The sequence below is a fragment of the Triticum urartu genome, chromosome 7A, assembly GCF_056163025.1.
Source record: "Triticum urartu cultivar PI428250 chromosome 7A, HENAU_Tu73, whole genome shotgun sequence".
Taxonomy (NCBI): domain Eukaryota; kingdom Viridiplantae; phylum Streptophyta; class Magnoliopsida; order Poales; family Poaceae; genus Triticum; species Triticum urartu.
Window position 1 is genome coordinate 146,144,230 of NC_141879.1, and position 21,091 is coordinate 146,165,320.

At 42.6% G+C, this 21,091-nt stretch overlaps 1 protein-coding gene and 1 long non-coding RNA gene across 2 annotated transcripts; one reads left to right on the forward strand and one right to left on the reverse strand.

Annotated features, from left to right (window-relative positions):
- Positions 1–3,327: 3,327 nt before the first annotated feature.
- Positions 3,328–6,271, reverse strand: LOC125522876 (uncharacterized). Its single transcript, XR_007290005.2, has 4 exons — positions 5,912–6,271; positions 5,572–5,695; positions 5,096–5,438; positions 3,328–4,418 (listed from the first exon to the last, which is right to left on the reverse strand). It is a non-coding gene; the product is annotated as an uncharacterized LOC125522876 (long non-coding RNA).
- Positions 6,272–11,179: 4,908 nt separating this feature from the next.
- LOC147958647 (uncharacterized) lies at positions 11,180–12,862 on the forward strand. The gene is made up of 2 exons (XM_087532234.1): positions 11,180–11,953; positions 12,443–12,862. The coding sequence occupies exons 1-2, from the start codon at positions 11,180–11,182 to the stop codon at positions 12,860–12,862; spliced, it is 1,194 nt and encodes a 397-aa protein (XP_087388360.1).
- The last annotated feature ends 8,229 nt before the right edge of the window (positions 12,863–21,091 follow it).

Here is a 21,091-nt window from a genome sequence, read left to right on the forward strand (position 1 = left end):
GAAATAATTCAACTTTTTCTTGAGCAGTGAAAAAAAGAGACACAAGTTTTTTTAAGGGGCAAGAAAATAAGAGATACATTTTTTTGTTGAGGGGAAAAAAGAAACACTGGTTCTCTTAGATAGAAAAAGAGACACACGTTTTTTAGGGGTAAGGCCTAACTTTATTAATCAAAGTCCACAAACAGTGGGATACAATTTGTGTCATGTGGTTAGCCAAACCAGACATGACGACTCGGAGCTAAAGAAAGCGAAAATCTAGCTAAACTATATGCTTCAACATTGACCGCACGACCTTTAAAATTAAAGATACAATTAAACGTCGCTGCTCTGGTTTTTATCTCAGTAAGTATTGCTCCAGCTTTTCATTGACTTCCTTGGTTGATCTCTCCTACGACTTGTTTTGAATCGGATGCTATGACAAGATTGTATAGATGAAGGACTTGCGCTAACGAAAGAGCTTCTCGACATGCCATTTCCTCGGGCATCATTGGGTCACAAACTCCTGGTACTATCAGGGAAGAGCTCCCTAGATAGTTTCAGTCACTATCTCTACAAACAGCCGACGCCAATCCACCCCTGCATGGCCTAACAGCCGCATCAACATGAATTTTAGCATGGCCCGGGGGCGGAGCCTTCGGCCGTTGAGATTCCACAAGTGCAGGGGTACATGCTCATATCTCACGAGGCGGGTGTCCCGGACGTCGCCTTGAAGGCCGTATCCATGGCCGCGGACAGCGCGTCGGCCTCGCCGGACGAGCCGCGGTACGTGCCCATGACGGCGTTCAGGTGGCCCTGAGCGATCGCCACGGCCGCCTCGGTGCCCCGGGCCACGGCCTCGTGCTCCACCTCGGCCGCCGCCCTCGAACAGCGCGAGGACACCGGCGAGCCGCGCCAGGTCGAAGCCCCGGCCGTCGAGAGCCATATGGGCGACGGCGAGTTATTTACCCGAAACAACTACACTTGAGGTTAGGGTAACAATTTAATACCATTTTTCAGACAGGGCATAAAAAACTATCAATTTTGTGCCTAATGACTAACGAGGAGCACTGATTTTCTGATAAGCACGCGAAAACAGTGAAACTGACAAATTGAGCCCACCTGTCAGGCTGACGTGGCATGCTTGTGTGGACAATTTGCTGAGTTGGACAAGGGTCCCACCTGTAAGTGATTCATCTGTTTCTCTTTAAAAAAAATCTTTTTCTCGTGGGCATTTCAACAAACAGATAAAGGGCGCTGACCTGCACGCCGCCGGCGCGGCTTGCTGCCGCCCACTCTTTCTCAAAGCGCACTCGACCGCCGGAGCTGCTCCCGCCTGGGAGCTCGCCACCGGAGTGCCGTACCACCACTGACCCTCCTTCCCCTCCTTGCTTGCCTTGCCCAAGCCCTCCTGTGCTCGATCCAGTCGCCGACTCGGCCGCCGCCCCAGCTCCTTGCGTGGACGGTGCCGAAGACCGCAGCCGCCGCGAGCTTTCGGTCATGCTCCAGGTTGCCCACGGCGTGCTCCTCCGTCCTGCTAACACACCATGTAGACGGGACGGTCCCCTCGCGCGCGCACTCCATCGACAACGGCAGCACCACGAGGAGCCTCGCCGGCAGGTGGGCGCACCTCCAACCTGCGGAGCTCGTTGCCAGCCTCGTGGACGTGGGCGCCATGAGCCGCCATCACCTCCTGCAAAAAGTTCCGTGCTATAGCCCACTCCGGCGAGCCCCGCCATGGATGCCATGGCCTCCGGCCGCGACCTCCCTGCTAGTCGCCGCTGCAGGCTGGAGGGGCCGACGGCGCTGCTGGTGTTTCTTTGGAGAGGTCAAGCATAGGCGTCTTGCTAGGAGGCTCCCGCGGCCAAGGAGGCGCCGGAGTTGACATGCGGCGGCACGCCATGGCGGCTAGGCATTGGGGGAAGATGATAGGAGGAATAGGTAGAGGGCACATGGAGAATGCTAGGAGGAAAAGGAAGAGGGCACACGGAAGAAGCTCGTCGGAGTGACGGCGCTCGCCGGCCGGCGGGGCTCTGGCGGGTGCGGCTGCCGCTGGATACGGCCGGCTGTGTCGGGGTGGGTGGGGAAGAAAGTGACCTGGGGAGAGAAAGGGGGTGAACAAGAGAGGCCGACAGGTGGGGTCTTTGGCCACCTCAGCAAATTATCCATGTAGGCATGCCACATCGTCCGGACAGGTGGGCCCAACTGGTCAGATTCGCTGTCTTCACGACCAAATTCGAGCATCAGTGCTCCGTGTTACAGATTAGACGCAATTTTGATGGTTTTTTGTGACCTGACTTAAATATGGTATCAAGTTGTTATCCTAGCTTAAGTGTAGTAGTTTTGGGTAAATAACTCGGCGACGGCGGAGAGCTGCTCGAAGAGCGCGTCCATGTGGTACCGTTTCTTTCTCCGTTTTGTGCACCTTGATCGTGCTGGAGTTATATGTACACGGGAGGTCGTCGACTGCGCTGCGCGTAGTATATGTATCATATATGTTCTGTTCTTGCGGGAGAGGAGATTCGACGTTCCATTTTGGATGGTTTGCGGCGCCTTTCGGTGAGCAAGCAGAAGCTTCACGACCTCATTGACTTTTCCTACGGTTTTTATTTTTATTATTTTAGCACAAATAAGGGCATCTCCAACTAGAACCCTAAAACTAACGTGATGCGGGAGTATGTCATTCAATCCCGTCCGCATACATTTCAAATTGAATTAAACAAACCGGATAATTTTCGTCTAAACCGGCCATATTCATTACATTTTTGACATATTTTGTTAAACAAAAGCGATTGGACCCTAACATGCTCTAAGGGGCTGTTTTGGTTGGTGTCCGTAATGCTGCAAGCCTCGCATCAACTATCGCTGGAACATGCCTGATGCTTATTTGGTTCGTGTCCTGAGTGAGGAAATGCATGCTTCTAGTACTATAACTAGATCATCGATGGCGCACGTTGTTGCGCCCGTCTATTTTGGATTTTAGTTGTTAGGGACATGAAGTAATTCATATACATTTGTTTGCAATGCTTTGGTGTATTGTGCTTCCTTGTAGGTTGTTTTTGTCTCCAATTCATTTTCTACACAATGATATACTCTCTCCGTTTCAAATTACTCGTCGTGATTTTAGTTCATAGTTCAAATTTGAACTAAAACCACAACGAGTAATTTGAAACGGAGGGAGTATAACTGAGGAGAGGACACAGTCGATCTACAACTATAAGTAATTGTAGAGTGGAATCCCGTTGATCTGCAAGTCAAGTCTACCGGATATAAATTAGGATGGCTGATGGAAACATGTTCTGTGATTGATCGTCTACAGTTTTGGCTCCTAAAATAATTGTATAGCAAAGAGTCACAAAAATTTGTAATACAAAGTTTGAGAATGATAGATACATCATATATACATAAATCGGTTGCAGGTGAAGCCGTCGTGAGAGCAATATACAATAGTTCTAAATAGATATCTTCACATCTAGGAACATGCAAAGTCGCAAAGCATGCAGACTGGAAAACCAGAAGAAAAAAAAGCATTATGCAATGATTGATTAGTGTAACCACACTCACGGTCAGTCAAACCACCTCCCAAGTGTCCAGTATATGCAGCTCTTTCTGCAGAAAGATACTAACATGTAAAGCAACTTTCATATGATACAAGTTGTGAGGGAGAAAATAAATAATGATAATACTTGTAGGTTCCACTGAAAATGAAAAGGTACCAGATAAAAAATACCGAGAAGGGTATGACGATTAGAAATATGCAGATTATAATCAAACTAAGATATAGTGCTAGTGTTACCATATTTAAATTTGAGGTTTTTGGAATTTTAAGGGAGAAATGTGCAGGTACAATAGTATAAGAAACAAATCCACATCAATGATGTTAACATCATGTCTTAGGCTCACATTTCTTTGGTTCCTCTTACCTGGTGTTCTGCAGTGGTTCAGTTATGCAGAAAAGAGTGAATGGGGTCAGTGTGTGGTGAGCAGAAGAGCTTATCAAGTCAGTTCTGGCCTTAACCCCTAAACTAAATAGGAAGAGGGGTACTTGAGTCGAATATTTAGTTGGCCTTAAACCCAGAAAGCTTGCTTCGGGATCAGATCATTCAACTAAAGTTGTCAGGCTGGCCAGGCTTTGTAAACAAAAAGCTATGTCCTTGTTCTTTCTGCTCAAGCTTGTAAAAAATAAAGAATCAGTTATAAACCTATCACCAACATACATTGTACACTTGGAACAACCAATTCAATCATACTGAAAATAATTCCAATAACCCCAAAGGAGAAGGTGTAGATAGAGTGCAAAAGGAAGAGACTTTTAGTTAACTGGAATGCCAGAAGCCGTTTAATTATGGTACAATCTGAAGTAACCAAAGAAGACTAAACTGGAGACTCCTTTCCTGGTCGATGTTGTGAAGACAGACCACTTTGGGAACTGCAGTGGCTCTCTGTAAACGAAGATAAGAAAAACCATCTCAGTTCTTCGTGGATGAAAGATGATAAAAATTTCTCTCCCTCTACACAGCATGTCACTGGATGGCTGGATATACAAAAAAGCACAAAGAAAGAACAAGATGAATTGAATTTCAGAAAGCACTACTTGTATATGAAACTTTTTTGATAGATTTCTTGGCAACAAAAGCAATCATATTTCAGTAATAAGCATCTAGATAGAGCTCCTAGGTGGTTCATTGCTAATCGTAGTTGGTTCACACTCCAGACACATGGCAGTTCCACTCAGATTACGAAGCAGTGGTGTGCAAGCAGATAAGCACCAACTATGCAGGCGCCAGTATTGGTAGTCTTTATGAGCAGGGTGTAAAATTTGTTATAGGGGTGTGTATTGTTGACAAGAATCGAGTGCTGCCTCTACTAAGGTTTCTCCCTAAATCACATTTGATTTACTAATAGGAGTTGAAGCCTCTTCGACCAATCTGGGCGGAATCTTGTATCTAAACAACTATCGAACAAAAGAAAACAAAAAGTCCTCAATGGATCTAGGCACAAACTTATGGTCAAAAGCAGCTGATTTAGTGACACGGGCTGAGAAATCTCCACAGGAGGAATGGTGGACGCAATCCTCAACAACCAATCTACGAACTTAAGATTTACGGTGGCATCATACCTCGATTGGAGAAAAGGAAAAGGACGTCCACGGTGTAGATTCTTTCTCCAGCTGCCTCCAATGGTGGTCATTTCGTGGTGCTCGCACTGCTGGCGCCTAAAGCCGAGTTGGCGCCGAGGCACAATAGGCGAAACCACAACCCCCATCTCCATGTCTTATGCAGTGAAACTGTAATGTACCCCTACAATCAGGCACACACTGGGAGCACCAAACATTCAATAATGCTTTCTTCTTTGCAAGAACTCTACAGACATTAGATATGTCATTTTATCATATAAGAACAAACTAAGAGTGTGTAGAACAACATTATGCTTGCGTGTAAGGATCTGCCGTCCTAAACAACCTGATGCATATATAGCAAAAATAATAGTGGTCAGTAGCATGTCATGATATTTACGAACAGATAAGAATGGAAAGTAAGTAATAATATGAACACATTGAATATGGAATAAAATATGACATTCCACTAAACTAACCTTCCAGCAGCGATTGGGATCCTCAGTTTCAGAATGTAGGAACAAAAATAACCCTAGAAACACCCTACATAAATTTGTTGAACCAATAAGGCAGAACCAGTCCCGAACACTTGGGCGACAATAACTGCAACAAATTAAAAGCGGAAATCAGCAACAGCAGGAGCCCGATCAGAGTACATATATTGAGTGTGAAGGGATTGTATTGGGGAAGTGAAATCTGCATCAAAATTGAAGATGAGGAACGATATAGTGGAGAAGCATAGCTGTGGATGCTACTGTGGTACTGCTGGAGGAAGAAGGGAGAAGAACCTGGGTGACCAGACAGAGCATATGTAGGTACCTGACCTCCACCATCCGTCGTGTGGCGCACCCCTACTCCATTAATAATGCATTAATGTTCTGTAGAAACGGCTGCTCCGCGCACTGCATCCTCATCAATCTCTTTCTATGTGTGCTTAGAAACTGAAGTGTAATTGTGTGTTTGAAATCTGAGTGGAGCAGTTTCCGAAAGATGAGGCACCATTACTCCTCTTCCTACCTCCCTCGTGGATCGCCCGACGGCTGGATCGACCGGCCCCCGATTCCCTCGCGCGTGGCTGGATCCATTCGCTGGCCGCCCGCCCGCCTCGCCTGTATCGAGCGCCCGCCGCATCCACTATGTATCAGCCTCCCCAAATTCGTTCCTCTCTCAAACGATTTGTTTTTTTTAGGATACGGAGACGGGAGCTCTGTCTCGGAGAGGATCGTTTGCTGTGTTGGGCTGAGCACGAAAATGGGCCCAATTAACCACACGGGTCCAAAAAAGCTACCGGAGTAGCTGCCCCTCGGACAGATTAGCCCATCTAGCGGAAAACATCCCACTAAGGAAGATCAAATGGCCAGGAACGGCCAGCACATGAAAACGAACGGTCAAGATGTTGAATACGTGAGAGGGCTGGGATGGTGCCCAGTTTTACTGTCCTTTTTTTTTGATAAACCAGTTTTACTGTCCTTAATTAGCCTGGCCTAGTCATAAAATATAGAAGAAAATGCAGCGGTTAGCCTAGGCACTATGCTTAGCCTGGCTCAGACGTCCTTTTTCCTGCGCCTGACTTGCTGCATGTGCTGCCTGGCACTGATCAAGATCCATCAATATTACTTAAACAATAGAAAATAAGGTGCCAGGTGAGGGTGGGAACCAAACACATTTATACTGGACTTGCCTGACCATTTTTTCTCGCACGGTGCCCAGGCTTCCAACCAAACAGCCCCTAAATCCTTGCTAGCGTCCGCCCTCAACGCTTTTGTTATTTCATTCGGAGTCCATGTCTGACGGCTGTGAATCCCGCGGAGTGAAGGTGCGGTCACCGGCGAGAAAGAGTAATACATGAGACACGGACTCGCCACATGGGACACAAGGCGTCGCCATCTCCCATGTCCTACTCATCCTCGCCGGAGTCTACATCCTGATTGTCGCCTGTGGAGGTGAGGTCGACGATGGATGTGGATGGGTCAGCCTCGTAGTCTTACCAGCGCTAATGACGCTTACATGCCAGCAAAGAAACTTCAAAAGATTCAAATAGATTCAATGAACAATCCGATCATAAACTCATAATTCATGATGTCCTAACAAACACACCATAGAATTATATCAGATTGATCTCAATCACACGAGAGAGAAGGGTACACATGGTATTGAAGATCCAAAAAGTGAGCGCGTGTCATCTAGCTACTACTATGGACCCGTAAGTCCTGAAGGAACTACTCACATGGTCATGGAGGCAGCAAGGTTGATGAAGAGGCCTCCTGCAATGGTTTTCCCTCCCGTAAGAACTCCATAACTGGACTTCAGATGGGATCTTTTCGGAACAGAGGCTTGCGACAGCGATAAAATTTTCTCCAGGCACGACAAATGGTTTCGATATTTATAGTGATTTATGGCGGTAGAATCAGGTTAAGATGGTTCACGTGGGCCCCACAAGGACAGGTCGCGCGCCCACTCCCTGGATGTGCCACGTGTCCATGTGGTTGCCCCGTGTCTCGTCTCGACATCTCCCGAAGTTTCCAATGTTTCTTGTTCCCCAATTTTTTTTGTTAAATCAGAAAAACAGGAACTGACACTGGACACCTCCATAGATATTGATTTCCCACGGAACCAAAAAACAAGCAGAAAACAGGAAATGGCACTAGATACTAATTAATAGGTTAGTCCATAAAAATAATATGAATTGATATGAAAAGTATACAAAAATAATAACATAATAGCATTTAATAATAATAAAATATATACACGTTTGAGACGTGTTGAGAAGTGTCATCAGCTTCTTCAGATGCTGCTACTCTCATAGGAGCAGTTGGATTTCTCCGAAGAGGAAGGATGATGTAGCACAATAACAGAAAGTAAAAGTAGTTAAGAACAAACGTTTAATCAAACCAATAGGAGTCTACAAGATAAACAACACCCGCACACAAACAAAATAAAATGCTTGCACCCAACATGGCAAGGGGTTGCCCATCCCCTCATCTTGCTTTTTTTGACGGCACATCCCCTCGTCTCGCTAGTTGCAAGGTTAAAAGCAAATAGTGATAGACAGTGATATGGCAAACGACGAAATAGTAAAGAGAACAATAGAGCAATGCAAATCTACTATATCTAAATAGTTAGCCCCCACTACTAGAAATTCTCTTGCTTCTCCTTGAGCCACATCACCTAAATTAATTTAGCCGTTGGATATACTCGATCAGACTACAATAGCCATTGGATTTACCCATTAAGAGCCACCAATGCATGCATGCAGTGTGTAGAAAATGATGCCTAAGGAGTGTTTTAATCAATAAAAAACTGATGGATGTATGGTGATGCCTAAGAAAGTGATGCATGCATTCATCTTTTGCTATAGGAGAAATTGTAAAGACACTATCTGGGTTGATTAGTTCAGCCCAATTTTTATTTCATACAAACTCACGTAGCAATGCACGGGGCATTTTTCTAGTAATAATAGAGAATACATCCAGGGCCATAGGTTCACTAGTGATTTCTCTCTCGAAAGTAAGTAGTGGCATCGTAAACAAATTATGGTTGGGCAATTGATAGATGAGCAGTATCCATAACTATGATTATTCATGACATAATCTTGTATAGGCATCACGTCCGTGACAAGTATATTGTAATCCAACTACATCTACTACTATACTCCACCTCAGGAGCGCTATCTAGCATGCATATGAAAGTATTAAGTTTGCAACAGAAAGAGTAACACAATAAGCAAGATGCCATGATGTAAACGGAAAGAAACCTAGCAGTAAGATCAATCCCCGTCATTTTATCCTTAGTAGCAACAACACGTCACATGCCTTTGCCCCTTTTTGTCACTGGGCAAGATCACCGTGAGGTTTAACCCACTATTATGCACTACTCCCTCAGAGGAAGTACCCATCTATCTTACTAGAGAAGACGAATTACTCGGAAAGCATACATAGCTACTTAATCATACATCAAAGAAACTTCAAATGATTCAATTATATTCAGTGAACAATCTGATCACAAATTCACAAATCATCGGATCCCAACAAACACACCACAAGAATTACATCGAACTAATCTCAGAGGATCGTATTGAAGATCCAAAAGAGAGAGAAGAAGTCATCTAACTACTATTATGGATCCGTAGCTCCGAAACGTGGCTTTAGATGGGATAGCTTCAGAACAGAGGCTTGTGACGGTGATAAAATTGTTTCGGCCGTCTCTCTGAGGGTTTTAGGAATATTGGGAATTTATAGGCCAAGAATTAGGTCAAATGGAGTAGTAGGGGCCCCACAAGCCCGCCAAGCATGACTAGGGAGTAGGTCGCGCCCCTGGGCTTGTCGGGCCACGCCCATCTTCTAGTTCTCTCCCGAAGCTTCTAGGATCTCTTATTTTCCATAAAAAATTGTCGTAAAATTTCATCATCTCTGGACCTTCCTAGATCTGGTTATCCTGCAAAACCAAAAACATGCACAAAAAACGGAAACTGATATCGGGCACTAAATCAATAAGTTAGTCCAGAAAAATAATATAAAAAGCATAAGAAGTGATAATATAATGGCATTTAACAATTAAGATTTATAGATACGTTGGAGGCGTATCAGATGCGTCTTACCCAATGTTGTCTCTTGTCTTAATTTTGTTGTGAGCAAACAACCAATTTTCACTGAATGGAGCCATTAGTTTGAAACTCAAGACCAGAGAAGGAGGAATCTATCACAATCAAATTGACGAACATTTTTTGACATCATAAACTTTTTAAAAAAAATTGTGAACATTTTTTTGAATCGACGAACATTTTGGAATTGATGCACAATATTTGAACGATGTACATTGTATTGAAATGGTGAACATTTTCTGAATTGATGGATATTTTTTGAAATTCATGAGCATTTAAAATTTTGAAAAACATTTTATTGAAATGCATTTGTTGTTTGACGTACATTTTTATTCAAAAGCAAGGACATTTTGAATCATGAAGTTTTTTCTGTAGTTCACGTTCATTTTCTATTTTTTTCAATATTTTTTAACTCACGAAATTTCAGTTCAAATTCACCGACATTTTTTCAAAATCATGAACTTTTTTAATCCTTTTTCTTTTCTATTTCTTTTATATTTTCTTTGTTTTTCGTGTTGCGAACAAAATTTTAAATTCGCAAACATTGGTTTGGAACCATGAACATTGTTTCGAATTCACAAACATAATTTTGAAGTCTTGAACATTTTATAAATTCATGAACATTTTTTTTAAATCATGAACAATTTTTGGAATTTCCGAACATTTTTTATGAAACCGTGAACATTCTTCGAATTAACAAACATTTTTTGAAATCATGGACATTTTTCTGAAACTTGTGAACATTTGTTTGAATCGGCGAATATCTTTTGAACCTATGCACATATTTTTGAATCTATGCATATTTTTTGAATCGGTGAATATTTTTTAAATTCATGAGCATTTTTTGTTTTAACGAACAGTTTCTTGAAATGCATGAATGTTTTTTGTTTGATGAATATTTTTATTGAAATGCTTGAAAATTATGAATCAGTGAATTTTTGTATCGATAACTTTTCTTGTAATTCACAATGATTTTTTAAAGAAAATCATGAACATTCTTTGAATTCACAAAATTTCCATTCAAATTCACCATCGTATTTTGAATACACGAACATTTTGTCAAAATTATGATTTTTTTAATCCATGAACATTTTCTAAAAATCATGATTTTTTTAATCCATGAACATTTTATGATTTCAGGAAAAAAATCCAAAATTTCACAGTTTTATAATTTGGATTTTTTGAATTCCCCGATTATTTTAAAGAAGAAAAATAAGAACAAAAAGAAAAAAGCAAAAAAACAAATGAAAAAATAGGGGGGGTGTCCCGGTCCGCTCATGGGCCGGTCCAAAAGGGCGCCCTGTACTGGAGGTCCCGCGAAGTCCATCCGATTGTATTTGTGTTTTGGGCTGCAAAATCGAAAATTCAGTAGAGCCTTCTCCTTGCCTCAAAACGAAAAAAACACGCCCTTCTCCTGCTCCCTCCCCCCAGCCGCCATCAGCAGACATCAGACCGATCTGCCCCCTTACCCAGCCGGCACAATCCCTATGGCAACCGAGGCCGGCCACCCCGCCTCGCTCCTCACTGCCGTCGAAGGCTACGTCGGCGACCGGTCCAACGAGAGGACCGCCACAGGCTTCACGAGGAAGGGCCTGAGCATCAAGGCGTCCCTCTTCCCCAACCGCCCGCCACAACCGTCCAAGCTGTGGGTGCACTGCCCGGAGGCCGTCTACGTCGACACCCCCCGCGTCCTCTGCACCGCCGGCGACCTGATCCTCTTCCGGGTCGACGTCTCCCCCGATTGTGTCCCAGACAGCCGTTTCTCGACGCGGCAGGATTGCGACTACTTCCTCTACCGCGCTGACCCCAATTCGCCAGTGCTCACGCTCCTCGACGACATGCACACCAGAGGTTTCGAAGACAATGAGATTGGTATACTTCCCCGTGGTCTCCACCACTACACCATCGCCGCGCTGCTTCCCGGTCCTCTCAGCTTCAAAGAGTTCGTGCTCCATTTGTTCCACTCCGAGACGTCGAGCTGGACCTCCACCGTGCTGCCCGTGGCGGAGCCCCAGGTGGAGTTCGATTGGGTCATCCCCACCAACACGGATCTTTATTACCACTATACCTCCAACATCATCACGATCGGCGGCGAGCACGGCACCATGGGCTGGGTCGATCTCTGGCGAGGCATCCTGTTGTGCGATGTGCTGCGTGAGAAACCAACTCTCCGCGGAATACCGTTGCCGCTGCCCATGGAACATATCACCCGCGGCGAACATTTAGGCCGTGCAATGGATCACCGAGGCATTGCTATGGGAGTGTGGTTTTGTGTAGCTCAGGCTACATGGTACCCCTTATCTTTGCCATCCATTTTTGCATCGAGATCCATGCAGACGCATTTGTCTTTTTTGTTTCTCTCAAACGACACAATATATAAACTTCAAATTTTGCAGAACAACAATACATTCTAACTACAATATGGGGAAAAACTTTCAGATTTTTTCATGCATTTTAAATACTTAAAATAATATTTTTAGTCAAATAAAATCTCATTTTGTATATTTATATCAGACCAAAAAATCTGAAAGTTTTTTCACACATTGATATTCAGATGTTTGTTCGATCTGCAAAGTTTGAAGTTCATATGTAGTTTCATTTTAGAGAAACAAAAAAGAGAAATCCACTTGTTGTAAGTTAGTTGGAGAGTACGGATCTCAAAGCAAGGCTCAAGGATTGAGGATAAGAGGTTCCATGTAGGCTGAGCTACAAAGGAACTTTGTGTTTCTGTGGTCAATGGCTGCCTCAAGCTTGTCCATCTAGTGGATGCCTGGGCGATCTCCTCATGGAGCAATAGCACGCTGGAGAATTCTTACGAAGCATGGGGCGAGCCTGAATGCACGGTCGAAGCGGCTGAGGTTGCAATCGGAACCGATATGATTTCACAACCGAGTGGAATGCTGCTGCTGCCATCAGAGGAGGGTGTTGAGAACCCAGAACAAGAGGCAGCCTACCTCCAGCGCCTTGTGATCTCTGACCCCTCTCCGAGCTTGGATGGTGATGGTGTTGTTTACCTAATTGCTAGGGAGAAATTGTATCACCCGAAGTCATGGATCCTTGCTCTTGACATGAATACCAAGACGCTGCAAAGTGTTTTTCCGTTTGGCACCGTACAGGAGCCAAGTGAATCTATCATGTATTGCACTAGCAGGTCTGCCTCCAATGCTTGAGGCACCGCAATTCACACCACAGCGTGTTAATGTCTCTCTCTCTCTCTCTCTCTCTTCGGCTCTCGGCAAAGACTTCATTGCACATTATAGACAAATTCATCTATTCCTATAAAAATATTTTTGCTTTTTCTCCTGTCTGTCTCATACATGAATCATTTTATCTATTTTGTTGTATGCAATTATCTAGTGCCTTGCCAAAATATTAACTAAATTTATAGCCTTATTTTGAATATTGTAATTATTTCCCTTTGATTTCTGAATTGATTCAAAGATCAAATTCATCATCATGGGAAATTTACAGAGGCTCAAAATATTATTTGGGTCCTAAGAAAACTACTTTTAGTCCAATTTAAATAAATAGATGTTCACCCTAATTTTGGGACATTAATTTATTCCCTAAATATTTTTAGGGCTCAATTTAATTCCTAATTTCACTTTAGGGTTTCAAATAATATTTCGGTGACAGTCATTTCCAACCCGAAATATCTAACAAGAGGTCACACTCAATTTTATAGCTTCATTTTGACATTTAGAGTACTCCCTCCATTTTTGTATATAAGGCCACTATCAAAATTACAATTTGCATCTATACAAGGCCACTAACATCAATTGAGGTAAAATTGATGAGGTTTGCCTCGTACTAGCAACCGAGGACATTAATACCGCTTGCATGCATGTGGGAGTGAGAAGATTAGTTTTCATGTACCACATTAATCAACCAATGAGGAGTGAGAGGGTTGTCTTATTTTGCGTTGAAGAGAAAAATACACATTAATTAACACGTCAAGCAAGAGGAAAAGACTAGCTTGCAACATTGGCTTAAGTAGGCATTAATTTCTACCTTGGTATCTGTAATATGAGTTTGTGGCCTTGCATACAAAAATGAAGGGAGTACTAAATGATAGTTTAGGGTTATGAATAAATGCCAATTCTATTTCGAGCCACAATTACACTTAGTTCTATAAAATCCTAGTCGAATTTAGCTAAGATCAAGTAATCACCAACAATTTTTTTATTTGACCCTAATTTTATTTTCCACATTTCAATTTTGAAAAAAAAAATTGGGACGTGACAAGTGTGTCATCAAAGTTGACATCAAACCAAGAGCCACAAAGAAGGCTAAAACACAAGTTCCGATGAGTTATAATATAATAGTAACAAATTAGACTACATCTCTTTTCAAAGGAAATATAAAGGCCAAAGATACTGCTACACCCATGCTACCTTGTTCCATTGGAAGTACATCTCATTGTGGTCTCTATGATATCGGTTCTTCTATTAGTGTTATTTGATGACCTGTTGTGCCATTGACGCAGTGACCAACTGGAGCCACGAAGCAAAGCAATGCTGAGGCCGGATCTGCTCCAACTACAGCGTTAACTTATTCGATGGTATGCCAAACAAACACCGTACGGTGTCATATGTTATGAAATTCTTGGGGAACTATCTGAAAGCATGATGTTAGCCTACGCGAGTGGTTTGGTTCGCCTGGATTTATTTTGCTTGCCTTGGGGGAAGCAACAGAGTTAAACACATCAGAGAAGTAAAGCAGGTCACAAAGTCTGACCTTTCTACTTAAGGTGTGCAGGTACCACGAATTTGGATATCCTAACCCTCAATTATATAATGAGTGCAAAAAATATTCTTCTAGGCTTACTAATTTTTCATTTTCTTTCTATTTTATTGTGTGTAATATTGAGTTCTATTTTTATCAAATGGATTTTTATTGGTACCTTTTATATATTAACTTTTATTGCTACCCTTTTCATATGTTTCCATACTTGTATATATTAACTTTTATGTGTTTCAACAACCTATACTAGAATTTACGACACACACTTTTATTCAATACATCGTTGCACCAAAAAATTATGCTATGTTAAGGCGGTGCATCAGGGTGACTTTAGCTCCGGCTCCGCCTTTGATCCTTAGAGACCATCATGGTGCATTTTTTGTAGGTGCATGCCATTTTTTCCCGCTGCTGTCGATCTTGAGCTCGCGGAGGTACTAGCATGTGGTCGTGCTGTCCAGTTGGCCACGAAGATGAACGCTCGGAAGCTCCTCCTAGAGACTGATTCCCTATCAACGACGAGCAAGATCAGGTGGTGCTTAAAATAAAGAACCTGCTCCTAGGTTTTGAGGAGGTCGAGATCAGATGGGTGCGAGCTAATAGTGTTGCACATATCCTATCTAGAAAAGGTTGCATGAATAAGCTGTAAATCTAGGTTGAAGGTGCCACTTGAAAGTGTCATTTTGGTGGTAGCCTCGGAGTTTGCCGACATTTAATAAATTGCAATAATTCTTACTAAAAAAGTATCTGGTTCTAGTTTTTCCTCTGCATAATACTACGAGATAGCCAAGTTTTTTTAAACATAGTAGCATACATGCACAAATACACTCATGCTTATGAAGGCATGCACACGCTACCCCTATGAGCACCTCGGAGAGACTAAGTCGACACATCATCTTTAGATTAACGAAGTCATCACAGACACCTTTGTAGTCGATGCGAATGTCTCATTCCATTGAAGGCACATCGCCATAAGACATAAAATAAATTCAGGAAAATGTGAGCACCAGTGTCAAGTGTGGGACTTGAACTATGGTGGGCTAAGAATACCATTATTGTCTTTCTAACCATCCAACCATAGGTTGGTTCACACGAGAGAGGTAAGTAATCTATCCAACTTCACGTAGTTCATCCCAATCCCATATTTTCATATTTGGAATCAGACTGAAAGATATCCTCTTGAGCAGTGAAAAAAAAGAGACACGGTTTTTTTTGAGGGCTGAAAAAATAAGAGACAAGTTTTTCTGTTGAGAGGAAAAAAGAAACACAATTTTTTTAGACAAAAAAAGAGACACAAGTGTGGCGTGAAGGACATATGCCCTTGAGGCAATAATAAAGTTGTTATTTTATATTTCCTTATTCAGGATAAAGGGTTATTATTCATGCTAGAATTGTATTGATCGAAAACCTAAATACATCTGTGAATATATAAACAAACACCGTGTCCCTAGTGAGCCTCTACTTGACTAGCTCGTTGCTCAAAGATGGTTAAGGTTTCCTGACCATGGACATGAGTTGTCATTTGATAACGGGATCACATCATTAGGAGAATGATGTGATGAACAAGACCCATCCGTTAGCTTAGCATTATGATCGTTCAGTTTTATTGATGCTGCTTTCTTCATGCCAAATACATATTCCTTTGCCTATGAGATTATGCAACTCCCGGATACCGGAGAAATGCCTTATGTGCTATCAAACGTCACAACGTAATTGGGTGATTATAAAGATTCTCTACAGGTATCTCCGAAGGTGTTTGTTGAGTTGGCATGGATCAAGATTAGGATTTGTCACTCCGAGTATCGGAGAGGTATCTCTAGGCCCTCTCGGTAATACACATCATAAGAAGCCTTGCAAGCAAAGTGACTAATGAGTTAGTTGCAGGATGATGCATTACAGAATGAGTAAAGAGACTTGTCGGTAACGAGATTGAACTAGGTATAAAGATACTGACGATCGAATCTCGGGCAAGTAACATACCGATAGACAAAGGAATTGCGTATGTTGTCATAATGGTTCGACCGATAAAGATCTTCATAGAATATGTAGGAGACAATATGGGCATCCAGGTTCCGCTACTGGTTATTGACCAGAGAGGTGTCTCGGTCATTACTACATAGTTCTCGAACCCGTAGGGTCCGCACGCTTAACATTCGATGACGGTATTGTATTATACGAGTTATGTGATTTGGTGACCCAATGTTTTTCGAAGTCCTAGATGAGATCATGGACATGACGAGGAGTCTCGAAATGGTCGAGAGGTAAAGAATCATATATAGGATGATACTATTCGGACACCGGAAGTGTTTCGGGGGTACCGGTTACTTATCGGGTCACCGGAAGGGGTTCCGGGCATCCCCGGGCAAAAGATATGGGCCTAATGGGCCAAGAGGGGGAAACACACCAGCCACCAGGGGCTGTTGTACTCCCCATATGGGCTGAACCAAAGGGAGAAGGAAAGGGGGGAAGAGAAAGTAAAGGGGTGGGGGGATTCGGCCTCCCCCTTCCCTTTCTCCCCCCTCGTCTTTCCTTCCCCCTCTGGTAAATAAGGAAGGGGGCGGCCGGCCTAGGATGAACCCAAGTAGGATTCAGTCCTACTTGGGGTGCCTCCTGGCATCTCCCCTTCCCCTCCCACCTATATATATGTGGGGGCGCCCCTAGCACACACCAGACAATTGTCTAGCCATGTGCGGCGCCCCCCTCCACCGTTTACACCCTCGGTCATATTTTCATAGTGCTTAGGCGAAGCCGTGCAAGGATCACTTCACCATCACCGTCACCACACCGTCGTGCTGACGGAACTCATCTACTACCTCGATGTCTTGCTAGATCAAGAAGGTGAGGGACTTCACCGAGCTGAACATGTGCAGAACGCGGAGGTGCCATGCATTCAGTACTTGATGGGTTGAAGTGCGAAGAAGTTCGACTACATCAACCGCGTTGAGAAACGCTGATGGTACCTGCAACTATGTCGGTAATTCCCTGGAGAGGGAGGGATGATGTAGCGCAGTGATGGTAGGTATTTCCCTCAGTTATGAAACCAAGGTATCGAACCAGTAGGAGAACCAAGCAACACAACATAAACAGCACCTACACACAAACAACAACACCTCGCAACCCAACGTGTTAAAGGGGTTGTCAATCCCTTCTGGGGTACGGCGCCCCAAGATAGGCAAGCGGACGTGAGAAAAATTGTAGTAGATTGATAAATAAAGATAAAATGCAGCAAGGTATTTTTTTTTTATTTTTTTGGTTTAATAGATCTGAATAAAAATGCAAAGGAAAAGTAAATCGCAAGGCAAATAAATGAGAAAGAAGGCCCGGGGGCCGTAGGTTTCACTAGTGGCTTCTCTAGAGAAAAATAGCAAACGGTGGGTAAGCAAATTACTGTTGGGCAATTGATAGAACTTCAAATAATTGGTAAAACATGGATTGCAACAAAGAAATACAATCAATCAAAGAGAAACTATCATAATTAAAGTCTTTGTAATCTAAAAGAGTGGGTACATCACTAGTTAAAGTTTTGACATCTCCAAACCCACTTTCATCAATTTTCTCAACAAGATTTTCACCCTCCGAAATATTGGGACACCTTGTACCTAAAGTTGACTCTTCTCTAGTCCCTTTTTCATCATTCTTAACTTTACTAAACAAGGAATCAATAGAAGAAACACCAATCATTTTAAGATCTTCATCATCTTTGCAAGAATAATCACTAGAAAAACTTTTTCTAAAAAATCTCTTTTAGCTCTAAGCATAGCAGTTCTTTTCTTAATTTCATGCATAGAAACATAAAGAGCTTTAATTGATTCATTTACTTCAGGCACAAAAACTTTCATCTTGAGATTTTCCACATCACGAGCAACTCTATCAACACTTCTAGAAAAATCATCAATCTTATTCAACTTTTCTTCTATGGAAGTGTTGAAAACTTTTTGTGTGTTGATAAATTCTTTAATATTATTCTCAAGATCAGAGGTGTTCCTATTATTATTGTAAGATTGATTTCCATAGGAATTACCATAATTGTTAGAGGAATTACTAGGAAAAGGCCTAGGATTAAAATTACCTCTATAAGCATTGTTGTTGCAATTATTGCGAGAAATAAAATTCACATTAGTGGCATCACTATTTTTCTCAATCAAAGTAGACAAAGGCATATCATTAAGATCAATAGGATCACTTCTACTATCAACCAATTTCAAAAGAGCATCAACTTTTTCACTCATGGAAGAAATTTCTTCAACCGAATTAATTTTTTTACTAGGAGGAGCCCTTTCGGTATGCCATTGTGAATAATTTGCCATGATAATGTCAAGCAATTTGGTGGCTTCACCCAAAGTAGTTTCTATAAAAGTATCACCCACGGAGGAATCTAAAATATTACAAGAAACAAAATTCAATCCCGCATAAAATTGTGTATGATCGTCCAAAGATTTAACCCATGAGTTGGGCAATTCCTTAGCATCATTTTCATCCTTTCCCAAGATTGTTCAACATGCTCATGTTCAAGTTGCTTGAAATTCATGATCTGGGTTCTAAGGGAAATAAGTTTTGCGGGAGGAAAATACTTAGTGATAAAAGCATCTTCGCACTTGTTCCAAGAATCGATACTATTACGAGGCAAAGAAGAGAACCAATTTTTTGCAAAATCATGCAAAGAGAACGGAAATAATTTCATCTTGACCACATCATTGTCTACATCTTTTTTCTTTTGCATATCCCATAATTCCACGAAGGTATTAAGATGGGATGCGGCATCCTCATTAGGAGTACCCGAAAAATGGTCTTTCATAACAAGATTCAGCAAAGCGGTATTAATATCACAAGTCTCCGCACTAGTGGTGGGAGGAGCAAGTGGAGTGCCAATAAAATCATTGTTGTTGGTATTTGAGAAATCACATAACTTGGTGTTTTCTAGAGTCATGATGACCACACAACAAGATTGCACTCAAAAACAGATCCAGCAAGAAAACGGCGAACGTAAAAAGAGAGGTGAATACAATTTTTTGTGAAGTGAGGGAGAGGAAAACGAGAGGCAAATGGCGAATAATGTAAATTGCAAGAAGTTGAGATTTGTGATTAAGAACCTAGTTATGTTGAAGATCCTCCCTGGCAACGGCGCCAGAAATTCTCCTTGATGGTAGCTGCAACTACGTTGGTAATTCCCTGAAGAGGGAGGGATGATGTAGCACAGCGACGGTACGTATTTTCCTCAGTTATGAAACCAAGATATCGAACTAGTAGGAGAACCAAACAACACAACATAAACAACGCCTGCACACAAACAACAACACCTCGCAACTCGACGTGTTAAAGGTGTTGTCAATCCCTTCCAGGGTACGGCGCCTCAAGATAGGCAAGCGGACGTGAGATAAATTGTAGTAGATTGATAAATAAAGATAAAACGCAGCAAGGTATTTTTGTATTTTTTTTGGTTTAATAGATCTGAATAAAAATGCAAAGGAAAAGTAGATCGCAAGGAAAATAAATGAGAAAGAAGACCCAGGGGCCGTAGGTTTCGCTAGTGGCTTCTCTCGAGAAAAATAACAAACGGTGGGTAAACAAATTACTGTTGGGCAATTGATAGAACTTCAAATAATTATGATGATATCCAGGCAATGATCATTACATAGGCATCACGTCCAAGATTAGTAGACCGACTCCTGCCTGCATCTACTACTATTAGTCCACACATCAACCGCCATCCAGCATGCATCTAGTGTATTAATGTAACGCCCTCGATGTGGCTATATCTCCCACGTGTCGAGGCACGACTTAGAGGCATAACTGCATTGAAAGCAATGTCGCAAGTGAGGTAATCTTCACACAACCCATGTAATACATAAGGAAAAGAGATACATAGTTGGCTTACAATCGCCACTTCACACAATACATGAATAAAACATTACATTCATCCAAATACACTCAAGGTCCGACTATGGAACCAAAATAAAAGAAGACTACCCCAAAAGCTACACAGATCCCCGATCGTCCCAACCGGGCTCCACTACTGATCAACTAGAACGAAACAACACAAAGGACAAGATCTTCATCGAGTTCCTCCTTGAGCTCGGTTGCGTCACCTGCACGGTATCATCGGCACCTGCAAACTGGTTTTGGAAGTATCTGTGAGTCACGGGGACTCAGCAATCTCACACCCTCGCGATCAAGACTATTTAAGCTTATAGGAAGGGTAAAAGGTATGAGGAGGAGCTGCAGCAAGCGACTAGCATATGTGGTGGCTAACTTATGCAAAAGAGAGCGAGAAGAGAAGGCAAAGCACGATCGAGAAACTATGATCAAGATGTGATCCTAGAACAACCTATGTCAAATATAACTCCAACACCGTGTTCACTTCCCGGACTCCGCCGAGACGAGACCATCATGGTAACACACGCGGTTGATGTATTTTAATTAAGATAAACTTCAGGTTTTCTACAACCGGACATTAACAAATTCCCATCTGCCCATAACCGCGGGAACGGCTTTCGAAAGTTCAAAACCCTGCAGGGGTGTCCCAACTTAGCCCATCACAAGCTCTCACGGTCAACGAAGGATATTCCTTCTCCCAAGACAATCCGATCAGACTCGGCATCCCGGTTACAAGACATCCTCGACAATGGTAAAACAAGTCCAGCAACAGCGCCCGAATGTGC